Source organism: Rana temporaria, chromosome 12, assembly GCF_905171775.1.
Source record: "Rana temporaria chromosome 12, aRanTem1.1, whole genome shotgun sequence".
Taxonomy (NCBI): domain Eukaryota; kingdom Metazoa; phylum Chordata; class Amphibia; order Anura; family Ranidae; genus Rana; species Rana temporaria.
The window spans coordinates 126,437,706-126,457,323 of record NC_053500.1 but is presented as its reverse complement, the minus strand read 5'-3'; the positions used below and the strand labels follow the sequence as shown (position 1 = coordinate 126,457,323).

The 19,618-nt window shown below is 44.7% G+C and overlaps 1 protein-coding gene across 2 annotated transcripts in view; it reads right to left on the bottom strand.

The window, feature by feature from the left end:
• The window catches only part of LOC120918789 (BPI fold-containing family C protein-like), a 332,741-nt gene that overhangs the window by 15,383 nt on the left and 297,740 nt on the right, over window positions 1–19,618 (bottom strand). For both annotated transcript variants that reach the window (XM_040330584.1, XM_040330585.1), the window contains 3 exons: window positions 4,278–4,369; window positions 1,253–1,429; window positions 36–89 (listed from right to left, as the gene is read on the bottom strand). In XM_040330584.1, the coding sequence (XP_040186518.1) occupies window positions 36–89; window positions 1,253–1,429; window positions 4,278–4,369 (323 nt within the window). The remainder of the gene's footprint in view (window positions 1–35; window positions 90–1,252; window positions 1,430–4,277; window positions 4,370–19,618) is intronic.

Sequence of the window (19,618 nt, the reverse complement as noted above, 5' to 3'; positions counted from 1 at the left end):
TTAGTGTAGAAACATAGAAGACAATTCTCACCTACCTTAGGAATAATGGACCCGTAGTCACCAGTTTTAAGCCAGTAAGAATCTAGAAACTATAAAATAAAAAATACAATAACAAAAATCAGGCCTGTTAAGAGAGGGTGGCATGGCAATGCAGCAATTAATGTCAATTTTTTAAATACTGATACAATGGGAGAAAAAAAAAACCCATTTACGGCACCACACTATTGGCCAGGCTATCTTAGTGCCTGTTGGGTGATGGCTCTACATAGGGGACTGGTTTAATTTTAGGGGACTTGGTTTAGCATTTGAGTAAAATAATTGTGTGTTAAAAAATGTTTGACTTTACAGAGCCAATTTGCTTAAAGGGGTTGTAAAGGTTTGATTTTAATTTTCTAAATAGGTTCACTAACCTTTTCCTTCGATTTTCCTTCTAAATGTTTTTTTCCTTTGTCTGAATTTCTCACTTCCTGTTCCCCCTCAGTAAGCTGTTCTGGCTGACTAACCCCCAGCCAGAACGGCTCGGATGATGGGGGCAAGCTTACTGAGGAGAAACAGGAAGTGAGAAATTCAGACAAAAAAAAACATTTAGGAGGGAATTCGAAGGAAAAGGTAGGTGCACCAACAATGCACTAGCTTAAAGAAACCTATTTGGAAAATTAAAGCACGTCGTTGTGTTTTACGTCACCGTGTTCTGACACGATCGGTTATTTAACCAATGGTGTGTAGGCGTGACGGACCTTCAATCAGCTACATCGGTTAACCTATGACAACGGTCCTTCAGACCTTTGTCCTCTGATTAACCCATCGTGTGTACGAGGCTTTAGTCCTCCATAAATTTGGCAGAAATTTGTGCTTAAAGTAGAACTATAGGCAACACTTTTTTTTTCAATTTTGGATAGAGTAAGGGATGGTTATAGCCCCGTAAATTTTTTATTTTTTTTTGCCATTCGTTAATTTCTCTTTATTTTCTGCCCCATAGCCAAACAGGAAGTGAAAGGAAATCCCTGCAGATTAAGGGAATCCCCCTCCCCCCAAGGCTCTCAGAACTAGTGTCCCCACTGTAAAATTTCAGGGCAGGTCTTAAACAGGAAGGGGTGTGACCTTGACAGGAAGGGGTGGGTCATATTTAAATTAGGGGTTGCATGAGTTTAGTCAGGTCTAGGGCAGCACAAAATTTAAATACACCACTGGCTCTAAAAACTAGCTTAGAGCTATTTAAATACTGATTATGATAAGGTTCTCCTGTACTTACCTGCTGTTGGTTGAGTGTCAGTTTGAGAGTATCAGACATGAAGTAAGACTTTCCTAAATTATTAAAAAAATATTCAGACAGTCCAACCAGAACCATAGCCGAACTTGTATCAGGTAATTGTATAGGTGCTGTGTTGGGAACTTGTTCTACCAAAGCCCCAGAGTGTTGGATGGTTCCCTGTATACAAGAAAATAGTTTATAGGTAAATAACAAACATTGCTACCTTAACCATCTAATTAATTATTATATCATTAGCAAAAGTACTCTAAAATGGTAATGCTCATTGCATGTAAAGTATTATGAAAGGTCATGTTTCTCCTGTAAAATAATGGAAAATGTGTATTCTATCTCTATGCTTGATAATGTTGAGCAGCAAATAGCCATCCAAAAAAAAATCCCTTTAACCACCTCAATACTGGGCACCCTTCCTGCCCAGGCCATTTTTTAGCTTTCAGCGCTGTCACACTTTGAATGACAATTGCGCTGTCATGCAACACTGTACCCAAATGAAATTTTTATAATTTTTTTCCCACAAATAGAGTTTTCTTTTGGTGGTATTTGATCACCTCTGCATTTTTTCTTGTGCTATAAACAAAAGAAGAGTGACAAAAAAAAAAAAAATGTTTTACTTTGTGCTATAATTATAACCCAATTAAAAAAAAAAAAAATTCCTTAGTTTAGGCCGATATGTATTCTTCTACATATTTTTGGTAAAAAAAAAAATCGCAATAAGCGTATATTGATTGGTTTGCACAAAAGTTATAGGGCCAGATTCAGGTACAAATGCAGCGGCGTAACGTATCGTCTTTACGTTACACCGCCGCAAGTTTTCAGTGCAAGTGCCTGATTCACCAAGCACTTTCGTGTAAACTTTCGGCGGCATAGAGTAAAGCCGTCCGGCGCAAGCCCGCCTAATTCAAATGGGGCGTGTACCATTTAAATTAGGCGCGTTCCCGCGCCGAACGCTCTGCGCATGCTCCATTGGGAAATTTCCCGCCGTGCTTTGCGCGAAATTACGGCGCCCCGACGTGTTTGTGAATGGCGACGTGCGTAACGTACTTACGCAAAATAAAAAAAATCGAATTCGACGCGGGAACGACGGCCATACTTTAACATGGCTCGTCTAAAGTTAAGCAATGAAAAAGCAGGCTTAACTTTGCGACGGGAAAAAACGACGAGCGACGACGTAATGAACGCGCGTACCTTCGTGGATCGCCGTAAAAGCTAATTTGCATACCAAACGCTGGAAAACGACGCAAACTCCACCCAGCGGCGGCCGAAGTATTGCATCCTAAGATCCGAAGGCGTACAAAGCCGTAAGCCTGTCGGATCTTAGCCAAATGCCGTCGTATCTTGTTTGTGAATCACAAATTAAGATACGACGCGGCAAATTTGAAAATACGCCGGAGTATCAGTACTCCGGCGTATTTCTTCTGTGAATCTGGCCCATAGTGTCTACAACATAGGGGATAGATTTATAGCATTTTTATTATTTAACTTTTTTACTAGTAATGGCGGCAATCTGCGATATTGCGGCGGACATATCAGAACGAGAGCCGCACCGCCCAGCCGTCATTTGAAGGCCGGTGAGCGGGAAACGGTTAAACAAAACACTGTTTCTACTTTGTTTTTATCAGAACCCTTTAAATTCATTACTTATCCAGACATTTATTAGTTAGACATCTGTACTCATGCCATCTTCGGATATTTTGTACTTTACTGTGCTAAGATTTAGATTCAGGGGTTCATTAAGGGCGCAAGGCCGCTGCCCCCCCCCATCCATCACGCCTTCCCCTATCCATGCGTCCAGCCCCTTTGAAGACGCCGAATGCATGGATTCCAATGTGGGGTGGGTGTTTTTGTGAAGCACTGATTAGAGCCAGAGGCTCTAATAGGCTTCAAAATAGGGGTAGGGCACAGATAATGCGCTCACAGCCAACCCAGGTGTGTTACAACAGTGAATAAATATTTGCTATTGTAACACTGATCCTCCTCCTGGCCAATCATGAAACGGGTTTTGACACCCATTACCCGATTGGCTGAAAGGGCAGGCAATCTTATTGGATGCCTAAGAGGAGGGAAGGAGCCACATGCTGGAAGCTTCCGATGGAGAAGAGGACACAGAGCCGCTGCCCGCCACCCATTACCTGCCTAGATGGGGGGGGGGGGTGTTTTCCGCTCCCTTCCCCCCAAAAAAAACACCAGCTACCACTGTTTAGATTGCAGTAGAGTTTTAGCATCTCACTGAGGGCATATCCGGTGGATCACTAGAGATTTGGTTTGTCAGGCCAGCTGTGGTTTGAAGAAGACAGTTAGGTTGAGGTCAAGCATTAGAATTAGGTGTTGAGTTGAGGTCAAGCATTAGAATTAGGTGTTGGGTTGAGGTCAAGCATTAGAATTAGGTGTTGGGTTGAGGTCAAGCATTAGAATTAGGTGTTGAGTTGAGGTCAAGCATTAGAATTAGGTGTTGGGTTGAGGTCAAGCATTAGAATTAGGTGTTGAGTTGAGGTCAAGCATTAGAATTAGGTGTTAAGTTGAGGTCAAGCATTATAATTAGGTGTTGGGTTGAGGTCAAGCATTAGAATTAGGTGTTGAGTTGAGGTCAAGCATTAGAATTAGGTGTTGGGTTGAGGTCAAGCATTAGAATTAGGTGTTGAGTTGAGGTCAAGCATTAGAATTAGGTGTTGGGTTGAGGTCAAGCATTAGAATTAGGTGTTGGGTTGAGGTCAAGCATTAGAATTAGGTGTTGAGTTGAGGTCAAGCATTAGAATTAGGTGTTGGGTTGAGGTCAAGCATTAGAATTAGGTGTTGAGTTGAGGTCAAGCATTAGAATTAGGTGTTGAGTTGAGGTCAAGCATTAGAATTAGGTGTTAAGTTGAGGCAACTAAGGACTGTTCTTCACTTTCAATCATTTTGTTTTTTAATATCATAAATGTGCACTGAAATAACACAATTCTTGTACTAAACCTAATTAATACAAAACTTACACATTTAAAAAAAGATTTGCTTTAAACAGAAGAGTTACCTTCAAATTTAAATCAATACAGGTTTTCTGCACATGTGGAGGGGTTAGAAGAGAGTAGTCAATTATACTATTTTCTTCAAGATTTGCGGTGACTGAAAGACACGAGAAAGCAAATTCAGGAAAATATGTGTAACTACACATTTCTTAGGGGCATATTTATAAAGCAGTGAATCCGACATTCACTTCATGTGAATCTTCTAGATTCATGTGTTTTAAAGTGGTTGTAACCCCCCCCCCCCAAGACATTTTTACAAATAAGGAAGCCTATAATAATATTTACACATACACACATATTTATTTGTGAAACATTTCCTTCCACGTCACAATTATGTGCCACTTTGTGTTGGTCTATCACATAAAATCCCAATAAAATACATTTACGTTTTTTGTTGTAACATGACAAAATGTGAAAAATGTCAAGGGGTATGAATACTTTTTCAAGGCACTGTATATCTAACCTCCTATCTAGGGTATCCCACTACTGGCATTAGTTCTAAGTGCCCCCTGCCTATTACTGACCCCCTACATGTGGGGACCTCTAGTGGCTCCTAAGGCACCTACATTGCCTATTAAGCGATCTTGGACCTATTCTATTCTATTGACTCTGGGGCCATCTTGTGACTAGAAAGGAGAACTACAACAGGCACATTCATGTCCCTACCCTACAAATAGGACAACTAACAGTGTACAAATGTTTGTTGCCTTGCTATCCTTCTGACTAGGGCCGCTGATAGGGGGGGACCACCAGCCCTCCTGTAGTGGGCCCACAGCACACAGAGGGTCCCGGACAGCAGGAGGATCAGTGGAGAACAATGCTCTCTGTGTCTCTCACACAGGTTTCTCTCTCTCTCCCTCCCGCCGGCTTTTAGCTGCTGGGTGAGAGACATGGAGGGATAATGAACCTGGCCTACCGCTGCTGAGCTCCTTCCCCCGCCCCGCTCGCATACAGCTGGTAAAAGGAGACCCAAGGTTGGAGCAGAGAGGAGACATCCAGGAGGAGGTGCGCTGTGTTGTGCTCTCTCCTTCCTGTCAGAAGAGCTTTCCACATACAGCACATGAGACCGGATTGTTAGTACTGTATATCGCATTGCACTGTATACACAAAGCTCCCCCTGTCCACATGTCCTGCTGCCGCGAGCAACCCTTGGAGGAGATGGGGGGTGGTGTGTGTATACAGTGCAATGCGATGTACAGTCAGATCCGGTCTCATGTGCTGTATACTGTAGATCAGGGTCTCCAAACATTCTAAACAAATTTCTTGTGAAAAAAAAAACATTCTAAACAAAGGGTCGGTTTATTGTCTTTCAGACTTTAGGAGGGCCGGAATGTGGCCAGTGGGAGTAAACATCAAAACATTTGGAATTAAGGGGAGTAATAATGCCCTATTGTTGGTATAGTAGGGACGAATAGTGTCCCATGTTGATGCCAGTGGGAGAAATTATCCCTCATTGTTGGTGTCAGTGGAAGAAATGGTGCCCCATTGTTGGTGTCAGATGGCATATTAGTGTATTGTATGAGTGTAAGGAATAGTGGCACAAGGGCCAGTTAAAAGTGAGCAAAGGGCCACATCTGGCCCCGGGGCCACAGTTTGGAGACCACTGCTGTAGATGAACGATCTTCTGACAGGGCAGAACAGAACACAGCACACCCCCTGCTGGCTTTGTAGTGGCTTCTCCCTGTAGGTTGGGGGAGGTGGATGGGTGGGTAGCTTTGCTGGGAAAAGTATTGGGGATTTAGGGATGGGGAATATGTTTTTGGAGGAGGGTTTGGAATGGGGGGAGGGTTGAACCAGGAAAGGGGGATGCTTGTGCTGAGGGGGATTTCAGTAGGTAGGAATAATTTGTGCTGGGAAGAGCAACTTAGAGGGGTTGTGTGAATTTGTCTTCGGAGAGGGATTGAAGAAAGAAGATTTGTGCTGGGAGGGGAGATGGGGGTGATTGTGTACCAGGGGCCGGTGGGGAAATTCGGGGCTAATAGGGATTGGGGGGGGGTGATTTGTGCTGGCAGGGGGGATTTGGCAGGAAAAGATTTGTGCTAGGTTAGAAAGTTTGATGTGTGCTAGGCTGGGGAATTTTTGGGGTGAGGGAGATTTGTACTAGGAGGGGGGAATTGGGGTGGGATTTGTGTCAATTAATAATGATTTTCATGTATTTTTTTGTAAAAATATTGTATAAAATACCATCAGGTTTGTGTGTGTGGGGGCGTCAGGTAGGCTGTACGGGGCTCCAACTTAGAACAAGTATGCAGATAAGGAGTTCTGAGTTTATCTGAATTTCCCCAATCTGCACAATTGCTTTGGGTCAGGGTCTCAGAAACTAATGAAGATAAAGGGTTGGCATGATAGTTAGACAGGTGGCCATTTTCAGTAGAAGCTTCTTTGTGCAGCTCCTAGCTCTCAACTCCAGCTGCCAACGACAGCCAAAGTCCTTACTGACGATTGGCAAACAATCCAATTGGTTCTCAATAATGATCAACATGTAATCTCTGGCATAGTAATCACATGAAAGCTGGAAGATCCATTGACTAAAATGAGAGCTTTCATCCTTCAGATGAACACTGCCACCTTCAGGCGGAAGTGTTCATCTTCAGCATCATAGACTTAATAGTGTAACTGTAAGATGCAGTTACATCGTTGAAAATATTAAATGAATTAAAAAATAGAAAACATTTTGTTTTTTAAAACACTATTTTTGCACATTTGTCAGCCTATAATAAAAATAGAGCTTCCTTTTATTTAAGCACTTCCCTACCCGCCCATTGTCATATGACATCCGAAGATGGGATCTCCCATCCAGGGTGGACGTCATAGCGAATACCGCATATAAACGATTGGAACGTAACATATTTGAATTTATCCGAAGTTACAAATTTATTCAAAATAACGAATATCTATCACAAAAATAACCCGAAAAAAAAACAATGAAACCAGATCACATGTCTAAAGCTGAGTCAAAGCTAGATCTCTCCAAACATCCATCAGGAGGCATAGGTTTTTCTGATTACAGAGATGTGACTCAGCAGGGGGCATGGCAGATTTCTGCAGAGAGACCACTGCTTCCACACAGAGACCAAAGGTCCTTCTCTACAGTGGACAGGCTTTTCTACCAAGACTGTGGCTCCTTTCTAAAGAAAACAAACTGTTAGATTTTGCACACCTTTTGTGTTGAAGCATTTGCTACACTAAAAAATCAGTTGGGCATAAAAAAGCCAAGTGTGAAAAAAACACCTCTGCAACTTACTACACCAAAAGAGCGAATAGTAGAGTACAAAAAATACAGAAAAATGCATGCTAAAAATGTTTGCAATGTACACAAAAGTGTGAATGACTGGTCTCTAAGGGCTTGCTCACATGGGTGGCCAGGGGGCAGAAAAAGCAAGTGGTTAAGCCACAGTATTACCGGCCCCCGACCACCCACCTGAAGAAGGGCATGCAGTTGCTCGGGGCTGTATGCATGTAACGATCTTGAAGCTTTGCTTCACTACATGGGTAAAAATTAAACCACATGTCACATACAGCTGGCGGCACCACCCATTAACCCATTTGGGTGTAAAGTGGAACCTCGGATTGCGAGTAACGCGATTAATGAGCGTTTCGCATTACAAGCACTGTATTTCCTAAAATCCTAACTCAGTTTGCGAGTGTTGTCTCACAAAACGAGCAGGATTCAGGCCAAATCGGTGTGCAGTACTGCGTTTGGCCTGAGGTCGGGGGGCGCCGGAATGCGAACGGCACCGTTCGGAAACAGTCGCGAAGGCCTGAGGACAGTTCGGCATACCTCGAAAAGGCTTGTGAACTGAGTCTTTCCGAGGTTGTCCTCAGGCCTTTTCGGATGTTTCCGAGGCTCTCTGGCGCCCCCCCCCACCTCTGGCCATATGCGGTATTGCATGCCACTGAAGTCAATGCGGAACAAATTATTTTTGTTTTCATTGACTTCAATGGGGAAACTCGCTTTGATATGTGAGTACTTTGGATTTTGAGCTTTCTCCTGGAACGGATTATGCTTGTAATCCAAGGTTCCACTGTAAAAGGAATGCACTGTTACTGCCCTGCAGGATTAAACAGGTGGTGAGGAGGCAACATGTGAGAATGAACCCTTAGACCCTTGTCACACTGGGGTCGCCCATGCGTTAGCGGTAAAGTCCCGCTTGTCTTAGCACCACTTTACTGCTGTTTGAGCGGCGCCTTTCGCCTGCTAGTGGGGTGCTTTTAACCCTCGCTAACGGCCAAAGGAGTTAAAAATGCCGTATTGTGGCACTTCCAAAGCGCATTCATTGCAATAGGCAGGGGTGTTTCGGAGCGCTGTATACAGTATATATAAAGATGCTGCTTGCGGGACTTTTTTTAACGTCCCGCAAGCACACCACCTTAGTGTAAAAGCACTTGGGCTTTCACATTTGGGTGGCATGGGAGGCAGTTTTCAGGCGCTTTACATGCGTTATTTCTAGCCCTAATACGCCAGTTCTCTGCCTCAGTGTGAAAGGGGTCTAACTGATGCCAATCTTTACCACTAGATGGTGCTGTGCCTTTCAAAATGAAATTAAGCCGCTACAAAAATCTACAGGCTGTGGTGAGATGTATTTTCTACCCTTTAGACATCAGGGAGCTGGTTTTGCATTCTCATTGACTTGTATGGGGAGATAAGCAGTTCCCACACAGAAGCAGTGGATTCATTTAATTTGCTGTATAATAAAACATTACATAGTTTAGTTTCTTAGCATTTGCCAAGTTTCCGTTTTCACTTCCAGAGCTCAATTGTTAACCACTTGACAACTGGGCACTTAAACCCACTTAATAACCAGACCAATTTTCAGCTTTCGGTGCTCTCACATTTTGAATGACAATAACTCAGTCATACAACACTGTAACCAAATGAAATTTTTGTCCTTTTTTCCCCACAAATAGAGCTTTCTTTTGGTGGTATTTGATCACCTCTGCGGTTTTTATTTTTTTCGCTATAAATGAAAAAAGAACGAAAATTTTGTAAAAAAATGAATTTTTCTTCATTTCTATTATAAAATTTAGCAAAAAATGAATTTTTCTTCATAAATTTGGCCTAAAATGTATACTGCTACATATCTTTGGTTAAAAAAAAAAAATTGGATATTATTTAGTCTGGGTGAAAGTTATAAGGTCTACAAGCTATGGTACCAATTACTGAAAATGTATCAATTTGATCACATCTGAAGTACTGACGGCCTCTCTCATTTCTTGAGACCCTAACATGCCAGAAAAGTACAAATACCCCCTAAATGACCCCTTTTTGGAAAGAAGACATTCCAAGGTATTTAGAAAGAGGCATGGTGAGTTTTTTGAAGTTGTAATTTTTTCCCACAATTCTTTGCAAAATCAAGGTTTTTTTTATTTTTATTTTTTTTCCACAAAAGTTTCATATTAGCAGGTTATTTCTCACACACAGCATATGCATACCACAAATTACACCCCAAAACACATTCTGCTATTCCTCCCGAGTATGGCGATACCACATGTGTGAGACTTTTACACAGCGTGGCCACATACAGAGGCCCGACATGCAGGGAGCACCATCAGGCGTTCTGGAACACCCAGGCCAATTCTGACATTCCTCTCCTACATGGAAAAATCATAATTTATTTGCTAGAAAATTACACAGAACCCCCAAACATTATATATGCTTTTTTAGCAAAGACCCTAGAGAATACAATGGCGGTCGTTGCAACTTTTTATCGCGCATGGTATTTGCACAGCAATTTTTCGAACGCATTTTTTTGGGAAATAAAACAGTTTTGTGCTTTTTAAAAAAAAAAAAACATTAAAGTTAGCCCAATGTTTTTGCATAATATGAAAGATGAAGTTACGCCGAGTAAATAGATACCCAACATGTCACCCTTCAATATTGCACACGCTTGTGGAATGGCGCCAAACTTCGCTACTTAAAAATCCCCATAGGTGACGTTTTAAATGTTTTTACTGGTTACATGTTTTTAGTTACAGAGGAGGTCTGGGGCCAAAATGATTGCTCTCGCTCTAACGTTCGCAGCGATACCCCACATGTGTGGTTTGAACACCGTTTTCATATGTGGGCGGGACTTACGTACACATTCGCTTCTGTATACGAGCACGCGGGAACAGGGGCGCTTTAAATATTTATTTTTTATTTTTATTGTTAATTTTACTTTATTTATTTTAGTTTGACACGTTTTTCCCCAAAAATAAATGTTTTGATCACGTTTATTCCAATTACAAGGAATGGAAACATCCCTTGTAATAGGAATATAGCATGACAGGTCCTCTTTACAGTGAGATATGGGGTCAATAAGACCCCACATCTCACCTCTAGGCTGGGAAGCCTGAAAAAAAACAAGAAAAAAAACGATCCTGGCTTCGATCGCAGCGGTGAGTCAGAAGAAGCACCGGAGGGCGAAGGGAGTGGGGACGTCCCTTTTTGCCTCCCGTAAGAACGATCAAGAGGCGGAACAGCCGCCATGATCGTTCTTATGGTGTAGAGAATCGCCGGCTGAAAAAAATGATATCTGAATGATGCCTGTAGCTGCAGGCATCATTTAGATATCCCTGCACAAAGTCAAGGACCTCATATGACGTGGGCGGGAAGTGGTTAAAACACATTTTTTTCCCCAGAGTATTTTCTGGGTATTGCAGAGTATTGGCCGGGGTATTGCAAAGTATTGGCCGGGGTATTGCAAAGTATTGGTGCGGGGGTATTGCAGAGTATTGGTGCGGGGGTATTGCAGAGTATTGGTGCGGGGGTATTGCAGAGTATGGTGCGGGGGTATTGCAGAGTATTGGTGCGGGGGTATTGCAGAGTATTGTGTGGGGGGTATTGCAGAGTATTGTGTGGGGGGTATTGCAGAGTATTGTGTGGGGGGTATTGCAGAGTATTGCGCGGGGGTATTGCGCGGGGGTATTGCAGAGTATTGCGCGGGGGTATTGCAGAGTATCGCGCAAGGGGTACTGCAGAGTATTGCGCGGGGGTATTGCAGAGTATTGCACGGGGGTATTGCAGAGTATTGGTGCGGGGGTATTGCAGTGTATTGTGTGGGGGGTATTGCAGAGTATTGAGCGGGGGTATTGCAGAGTATTGAGCGGGGGTATTGCAGAGTATTGAGCGGGGGTATTGCAGAGTATTGCGCGGGGGTATTGCAGAGTATTGCGCGGGGGTATTGCAGAGTATTGCGCGGGGGTATTGCAGAGTATTGCGCAGGGGTTTTGCAGAGTATTGCGCGGGGGTTTTGCAGAGTATTGCGCGGGGGTATTGCAGAGTATTGCGCGGGGGTATTGCAGAGTATTGCGCATGGGGTATTGCAGAGTATTGCGCAGGGGGTATTGCAGAGTAATTGCGCAGGGAAGGCAGAGCATTGCAGAGTATTGCGCAGGGAAGGCAGAGTATTGCAGGGGTTAATGCAGGGATGGCTGAGCAGGGATGGATGGATCTGTGACTGCAATAGTCACAGATCCATCCCACACTGCTGCTGCCATCCGCGCTCTCCTCTCACACTGTACCGATCGGTACAGCGAGAGGAGGGAGGAACCGGCATCATCAAATGACGCCGGTTTGTTTACCTGTGATCGCGCCGTCATTGGACGGCGCGATCACATGGTAAAAGACCGCTGTTGTCGGTCAGTTACCGTGATCTGTGTAGCGCCGGGTCTCATAGACCCGGCGCGCACAGAATTTTCTGTGTGCGCGCCTGAGGCGGCGCGCATTACTGCTTCTGATGGGCGCCGTTAAATAACGGCGACCCCCAGTTAAGCAACCACCTTGCCGCCGTTATATGACGGCGGCTGGTGGTTAACTGGTTAAACAAACAAAGCTGGCAGTCTTTATGGCTTGGCATCGCATCGCCTAATACATTTTTCATTGAACACAGGTGATAACTGAAATAATCCCATAGAACAAGATGTTGTGTAACTTTAATGTTCAAATGCAAAAATCTGTACTAATCTCTGTGCGATCTTTTTTAGATCTACCTTATCTCAGCGGTCTAATTAACATGACAAAACGCAGTACTTTTTAATGTTAAAGGGGTTGTAAAGGTACAATATTTTTTTCCCCTAAATAGCTTCCTTTACCTTAGTGCAGTCCTCCTTCACTTACCTCATCCTTCCATTTTGCTTTTAAATGTCCTTATTTCTTCTGAGAAATCCTCACTTCCTGTTCTTCTGTCTGTAACTCCACACAGTAATGCGAGGCTTTCTCCCTGGTGTGGAGTGTCGTGCTCGCCCCCTCCCTTGGACTACAGGAGAGTCAGGACGCCCACTAACACACAGCTCCGTTCTCTACAACATAGAGAGCGCCCTGACTCTCCTGTAGTCCAAGGGAGGAGGCGAGCACAACACTCCACACCAGGGAGAAAGCCTTGCATTACTGTGTGGAGTTACAGACAGAAGAACAGGAAGTGAGGATTTCTCAGAAGAAATAAGGACATTTAAAAGCAAAATGGAAGGATGAGGTAAGTGAAGGAGGACTGCACTAAGGTAAAGGAAGATATTGAGGGGAAAAAATTGTACATTTACAACCCCTTTAATTTTTTTTAGATGGTATATTCATTGTAATGCTGGCAGCTTGTAGTTTTTAGGTAGTGTATCAGAGCAGACGGCTCTCATCTCTAGAGAAATAATACGTACTGTACCTCCCAACTTTCTGAGAGGAGAAAGAAGAGCAACTTTTAGGTTAAAGTATGTAGGCAAAGGGCACATTCCTGTGATGTTGCAGTTAGGTGGATCATTAAAGGGGTTGTAAAGGTTCATTTTTTATTTTCCTTTAAGTTAGTGCATTGTTGGTTCACTTACCTTTTCCTTCGAGTTCCCTTCTAAAGGGTTTTCTTTCTTTATCTGAATTTCTCACTTCCTGTTCCTCCTCAGTAAACTTGCCCCCATCATCCATGGGGGTTAGTCAGCCAGAACAGCTTACTGAGGAGGAACAGGAAGTGAGAAATTCAGACAAAGAAAAAAAACATTTAGAAGAGAAATGGAAGGAAAAGGTAAGTGAACCAACAATGCACTCACTAGCTTAAAGAAACCTATTTAGAAAATAAAAAACGATCCTTTACAACCCCTTTAATTTGGGAGGTGAACGCATAGTGTGACTAATGGAGGGTCCACTTGGTGTCTAGTCACTCATTTGCTAGTATTCACTGATGGATTGTATGTGGATAGCAATTTGTTTAAAGAAGATATCACTGGATATACAGTATGGACCTTTCTTTGACACATATTATGTGTTATAATTCTTTTGACCACTAGAGGTCACTGATTACACACACTATATTTTTTGTGTCGTTTGTAATATTATTAGGTGCCATATTCAACACTCCCACTAGGGGCACTATATATATATATATATATATATATATATATATATATATATATATATATATATATATATATATATATGTATATATATATATGTGTATATATATATATATATATATATATATATATATATATACAGTACAGACCAAAAGTTTAAGCGTTTTCTTTATTTTCATGACTATGAAAATTGTAGATTCACACTGAAGGCATCAAAACTATGAATTAACACATGTGGAATTATTCAGCAGTGTGCTTCATTTAAAGTCCCAAACCCAGTCCTCTTCTCCTTCAATCACATGTGGAATTATACATAACAAAAAAGTGTAAAACAACTGAAAATATATTTCATATTCTAGGTTCTTCAAAGTAGCCACCTTTTGCTTTGATTACTGCTTGGCACACTCTTGGCATTCTCTTGATGAGCTTCAAGAGGTAGTCACTTGGCGCAGCACCCCATCACTCTCCTTCTTGGTCAAATAGCCCTTACACAGCCTGGAGGTGTGTTTGGGGTCATTGTCCAGTTGAAAAATAAATGATGGTCCAACTAAACGCAAACCGGATGGAATAGCATGCCGCTGCAAGATGCTGTGGTAGCCATGCTGGTTCAGTATGCCTTCAATTTTGAATAAATCCCCAACAGTGTCACCAGCAAAGCACCCCCACACCATCACACCTCCTCCTCCATGCTTCACGGTGGGAACCAGGCATGTAGAGTCCATCCGTTCACCTTTTCTGTGTCGCACAAAGACACGGGGGTTGGAACCAAAGATCTCAAGTTTGGACTCATCAGACCAAAGCACAGATTTCCACTGGTCTAATGTCCATTCCTTGTGTTCTTTAGCCCAAACAAGTCTCTTCTGCTTGTTGCCTTTCTTTAGCAGTGGTTTCCTAGCAGATATTCTACCATGAAGGCCTGATTCACACAGTCTCCTCTTACCAGTTCTAGAGATGTGTCTGCTGCAAAAGGTGGAAGAGCCTAGAATATGAAATCTATTTTCAGTTGTTTCACACTTTTTTGTTATGTATAATTCCACATGTGTTCATTCATAGTTTTGATGCCTTCAGTGTGAATCTACAATTTTCATAGTCATGAAAATAAAGAAAACTCTTTGAATGAGAAGGTGTGTCCAAACTTTTGGTCTGTACTGTATATATACACACATATATATATATATATATATATATATATATATATATATATATAATATTTTTTATTATTATTATTATTATTATTATTATATGTTCATATTGTATAGTAAATTAATAATTTCTATAAGAAGATAGCACTTCACATTTATTCTTTTTCATCCTCAGCTTCTGTAGTTTTGCAAATTTGTGAAGATGTCATATTGCTCTTTAGACCCGGTTCACACTGGGGCGACACGACAGGCAGCTCAGCCGCCTGACATGTCACGTCCCATTCAATGCTATGGAACCGTTCTAATAGGAGCGACGCAAGTCGCTCCGACTTAGAAAAAAGGTTACTGTAGTATTTCGGGGGCGGCTCGGGGCGACCTGCATTGACTTCTATACAGAAGTCGTTTTGCGAATCGCCTCTGAAGTCGTCCTCAGGACGACTTGCAGAGTCGCCCCCGAAGTCGTGCCGCTGGAGTGTGAACCGACTCTTAGTGATGCTCTACCCTTGGTAAACTGGATTACATATTTCCCGAACCAGGTTGATGGTTGGTCTCTCTATATGTTGATGTTTTTAATACTGAGCTAACTCGAGTCTGGTTCTTCTTTTCTATTTTGGATTTCTTTACCTAGCATACGCCTGTCCACAGTCAGATTCCTTATTGGGTGGCAGGTGGGGGTCCTGTTTAGGGGGGCCTTTCAAAATTTTCTATACACAATATACTTTCCTTGATATTTTCAGTATATGATATTTGTACCTACTGCAATGTGCACATTTTTGTATATTCTCTTTACAAACTGCTATTGATTTCTTTGTTATATCTGTATTATACTGACTATAACTTTCCAGTAAGAATTATGGTTAAAAAAAGTGACAAATGCAATTATGTAATGGTTGGATATGTGGTTTACTGTAGTATAACGCCTCTAAATTGCATATTTCTTTATAGAGATTTATACACTGGGCCAAAAGGAGGGACCAATGAGGAGAAACTAGGGATGAAGGGTTTTGGTTGCAAATAAGGGACTATTCCTCCAAATCAGGAACAGTTGGGAGCTTTGGTACTTGATATCAGTGCCGGGACAAGGTAATTTGGTGCCCAGGGCGAACATGGCAAACTGCGCCCCCCCCACACACAATATTTTCGGGCCATCAGCACAGCATTGGAGCTCATTGTGGCAGTCAACAATTGCTTAACCTGCTATCCTCTAGCCTGCAGAGGCTGTATTAGGTCTAGAGGATAGCAGCTTAGGCAGTTCCTAATGGCTCAGTCCCTAGGATCAGTAAAGGAAAATTGCCTACAGGCCCTCTTACCAGACCCAGCGAAACTTCTGCAGTAGTGTAGCATGTCTGTACCCTGGTAGTGGCTCAGCGCGGCTCTCTCTGGTGGTTCTGGTTAGCAGCGCGGCTCTCTCTGGTGGTGCTGGTTAGCAGCGTGGCTCTCTCTGGTGGTGCTGGTTAGCAGCGTGGCTCTCTCTGGTGGTGCTGGTTAGCAGCGTGGCTCTCTCTGGTGGTGCTGGTTAGCAGCGTGGCTCTCTCTGGTGGTGCTGGTTAGCAGCGTGGCTCTCTCTGGTGGTGCTGGTTAGCAGCGTGGCTCTCTCTGGTGGTGCTGGTTAGCAGCGTGGCTCTCTCTGGTGGTGCTGGTTAGCAGCGTGGCTCTCTCTGGTGGTGCTGGTTAGCAGCGTGGCTCTCTCTGGTGGTGCTGGTTAGCAGCGCGGCTCTCTCTGGTGGTTCTGGTTAGCAGCGTGGCTCTCTCTGGTGGTGCTGGTTAGCAGCGCGGCTCTCTCTGGTGGTGCTGGTTAGCAGCACGGCTCTCTCTGGTGGTGCTGGTTAGCAGCGTGGCTCTCTCTGGTGGTGCTGGTTAGCAGCGTGGCTCTCTCTGGTGGTGCTGGTTAGCAGCGTGGCTCTCTCTGGTGGTGCTGGTTAGCAGCGTGGCTCTCTCTGGTGGTGCTGGTTAGCAGCGCGGCTCTCTCTGGTGGTGCTGGTTAGCAGCGTGGCTCTCTCTGGTGGTGCTGGTTAGCAGCGTGGCTCTCTGGTGGTGCTGGTTAGCAGCGTGGCTCTCTCTGGTGGTGCTGGTTAGCAGCGTGGCTCTCTCTGGTGGTGCTGGTTAGCAGCGTGGCTCTCTCTGGTGGTGCTGGTTAGCAGCGTGGCTCTCTCTGGTGGTGCTGGTTAGCAGCGCGGCTCTCTCTGGTGGTGCTGGTTAGCAGCGTGGCTCTCTCTGGTGGTGCTGGTTAGCAGCGTGGCTCTCTCTGGTGGTGCTGGTTAGCAGCGTGGCTCTCTCTGGTGGTGCTGGTTAGCAGCGTGGCTCTCTCTGGTGGTGCTGGTTAGCAGCGCGGCTCTCTCTGGTGGTGCTGGTTAGCAGCGTGGCTCTCTCTGGTGGTGCTGGTTAGCAGCGTGGCTCTCTCTGGTGGTGCTGGTTAGCAGTGTGGCTCTCTCTGGTGGTTCTGGTTAGCAGCGTGGCTCTCTCTGGTGGTGCTGGTTAGCAGCGTGGCTCTCTCTGGTGGTTCTGGTTAGCAGCGTGGCTCTCTCTGGTGGTTCTGGTTAGCAGCGTGGCTCTCTCTGGTGGTTCTGGTTAGCAGCGTGGCTCTCTCTGGTGGTTCTGGTTAGCAGCGTGGCTCTCTCTGGTGGTTCTGGTTAGCAGCGTGGCTCTCTCTGGTGGTTCTGGTTAGCAGCGTGGCTCTCTCTGGTGGTTCTGGTTAGCAGCGTGGCTCTCTCTGGTGGTTCTGGTTAGCAGCGTGGCTCTCTCTGGTGGTTCTGGTTAGCAGCGTGGCTTTCTCTGGTGGTTTTGGTTAGCAGCGTGGCTCTCTCTGGTGGTTCTGGTTAGCAGCGTGGCTCTCTCTGGTGGTGCTGGTTAGCAGCGTGGCTCTCTGGTGGTTCTGGTTAGCAGCGTGGCTCTCTCTGGTGGTTCTGGTTAGCAGCGTGGCTCTCTCTGGTGGTTCTGGTTAGCAGCGTGGCTCTCTCTGGTGGTTCTGGTTAGCAGCGTGGCTTTTTCTGGTGGTTCTGGTTAGCAGCGTGGCTCTCTCTGGTGGTTCTGGTTAGCAGCGTGGCTCTCTCTGGTGGTTCTGGTTAGCAGCGTGGCTCTCTCTGGTGGTTCTGGTTAGCAGCGTGGCTTTCTCTGGTGGTTCTGGTTAGCAGCGTGGCTCTCTCTGGTGGTTCTGGTTAGCAGCGTGGCTCTCTCTGGTGGTTCTGGTTAGCAGCGTGGCTTTCTCTGGTGGTTCTGGTTAGCAGCGTGGCTCTCTCTGGTGGTTCTGGTTAGCAGCGTGGCTTTCTCTGGTGGTTCTGGTTAGCAGCGTGGCTCTCTCTGGTGGTTCTGGTTAGCAGCGTGGCTCTCTCTGGTGGTTCTGGTTAGCAGCGTGGCTTTCTCTGGTGGTTCTGGTTAGCAGCGTGGCTCTCTCTGGTGGTGCTGGTTAGCAGCAGCAGCATGGCTCCCTCTTTGGCTTCCCCGGTACACTCCTCTCTTTCTGTCTTTTGGAGCAGTTAAGTATATCATTCATTCCCCCGGCTTGTTTCTGGGTTATGGGATCTCTTTCTCTCTATTTTTTTCCCCCAGCAGAGTGCATGCTGGGAGCTGTAGTCTCTTTCCTGAGAGGCTGGCCGGAGGCGGGATGGGAACAGTGCGAGGAGGGGTGGTGGACAGCACCCAGGTGACACCATAAAGAAAGCTGGCAGTTGTAGTGGGTGCTGTCAAGCCCCCCTCCCTCCAACCCCATCATTGAAGCTGTGATAGAGGCAGTGTGAGCGGGGGAGAGGCGAGCTACGGGATCTCAGAATGTTTCGCCCCCCCTTTCTCCTGTCAGCAGTGCGGGAGGAGAGACAGCGGCTCTCTCATTACTTTCACCGCGCTTCACTTATTGACTCCCCCGCGTTGTTGATCTTCTGGAACTACATGTCCCATGATGCTCCAGTAGTCTGGAGCATCATGGGACATGTAGTTCCAGAAGATTAATAACGCGGCGAAAGTAATGAGAGAGCCGCTGTCTCTCCTCCCGCACTGCTGACAGGAGAAAGGGGGGGCGAAACATTCTGATATCCTGTAGCTCGCCTCTCCCCCGCTCACACTGCCGCTATCACAGCTTCAATGATGGGGGTGGAGGGAGGGGGGCTTGACAGCACCCACTACAACTGCCAGCTTTCTTTATGGTGTCACCTGGGTGCCGTCCACCACCCCTCCTCGCACTGTTCCCATCCCGCCTCCGGCCAGCCTCTCAGTGTGTGACGCTGGGTAGGGAATACCAAGCCACTGCGGGGGGGGGGGGGGGGGGGTTTCTCCACTGACAGGGAAATCAATAAGTGAAGTGCTGGTCTGTTCTACGTTTCTGCCGGGTGCAGGCGCGCACTCGGCACATCATTGCAGGTGTAGGTATTAGGGGCTGGTGTGTGCAGACAGTTTTTAAGCACACAGCTAGCACTTCACATGCGCCCCCCTTCCTCCAGTAAATAGTAGCGCCCAGGGCACCCGACCCTTCTGCCCCCCCCTTGTACCGGCCCTGCTTGATATATCTCAAGGGCCTCCAAATATTCTTAGACATGTGCAATTCATTTAGTTCTAAATTATTTTTTTGAATGAATTTAGACAAATTACTTAATTTGGAAATATAATTTTCTAATTTTCGCATTTCTGGACTTTTCCGAATATTCGGAAATTCAAAATTGGGAAACTCACAAATTCAAAATGTCAAAAATTCGGAAATTCAAAGTTCAAAAATTCAAAAACCCGAAAATCTAAAATAATAACTAACTAATAACTTAACTATTACTAACTATTAAATTATAGATATTGGAATTTCCTTTCAAATTCGGCTGTTAGTGAATGTAACGAATACAAATTTATCCTAAGTTACAACTTATCTGTAATAACGAATGCTGTATCTAAACGGATGGAACGTAACAAATTAA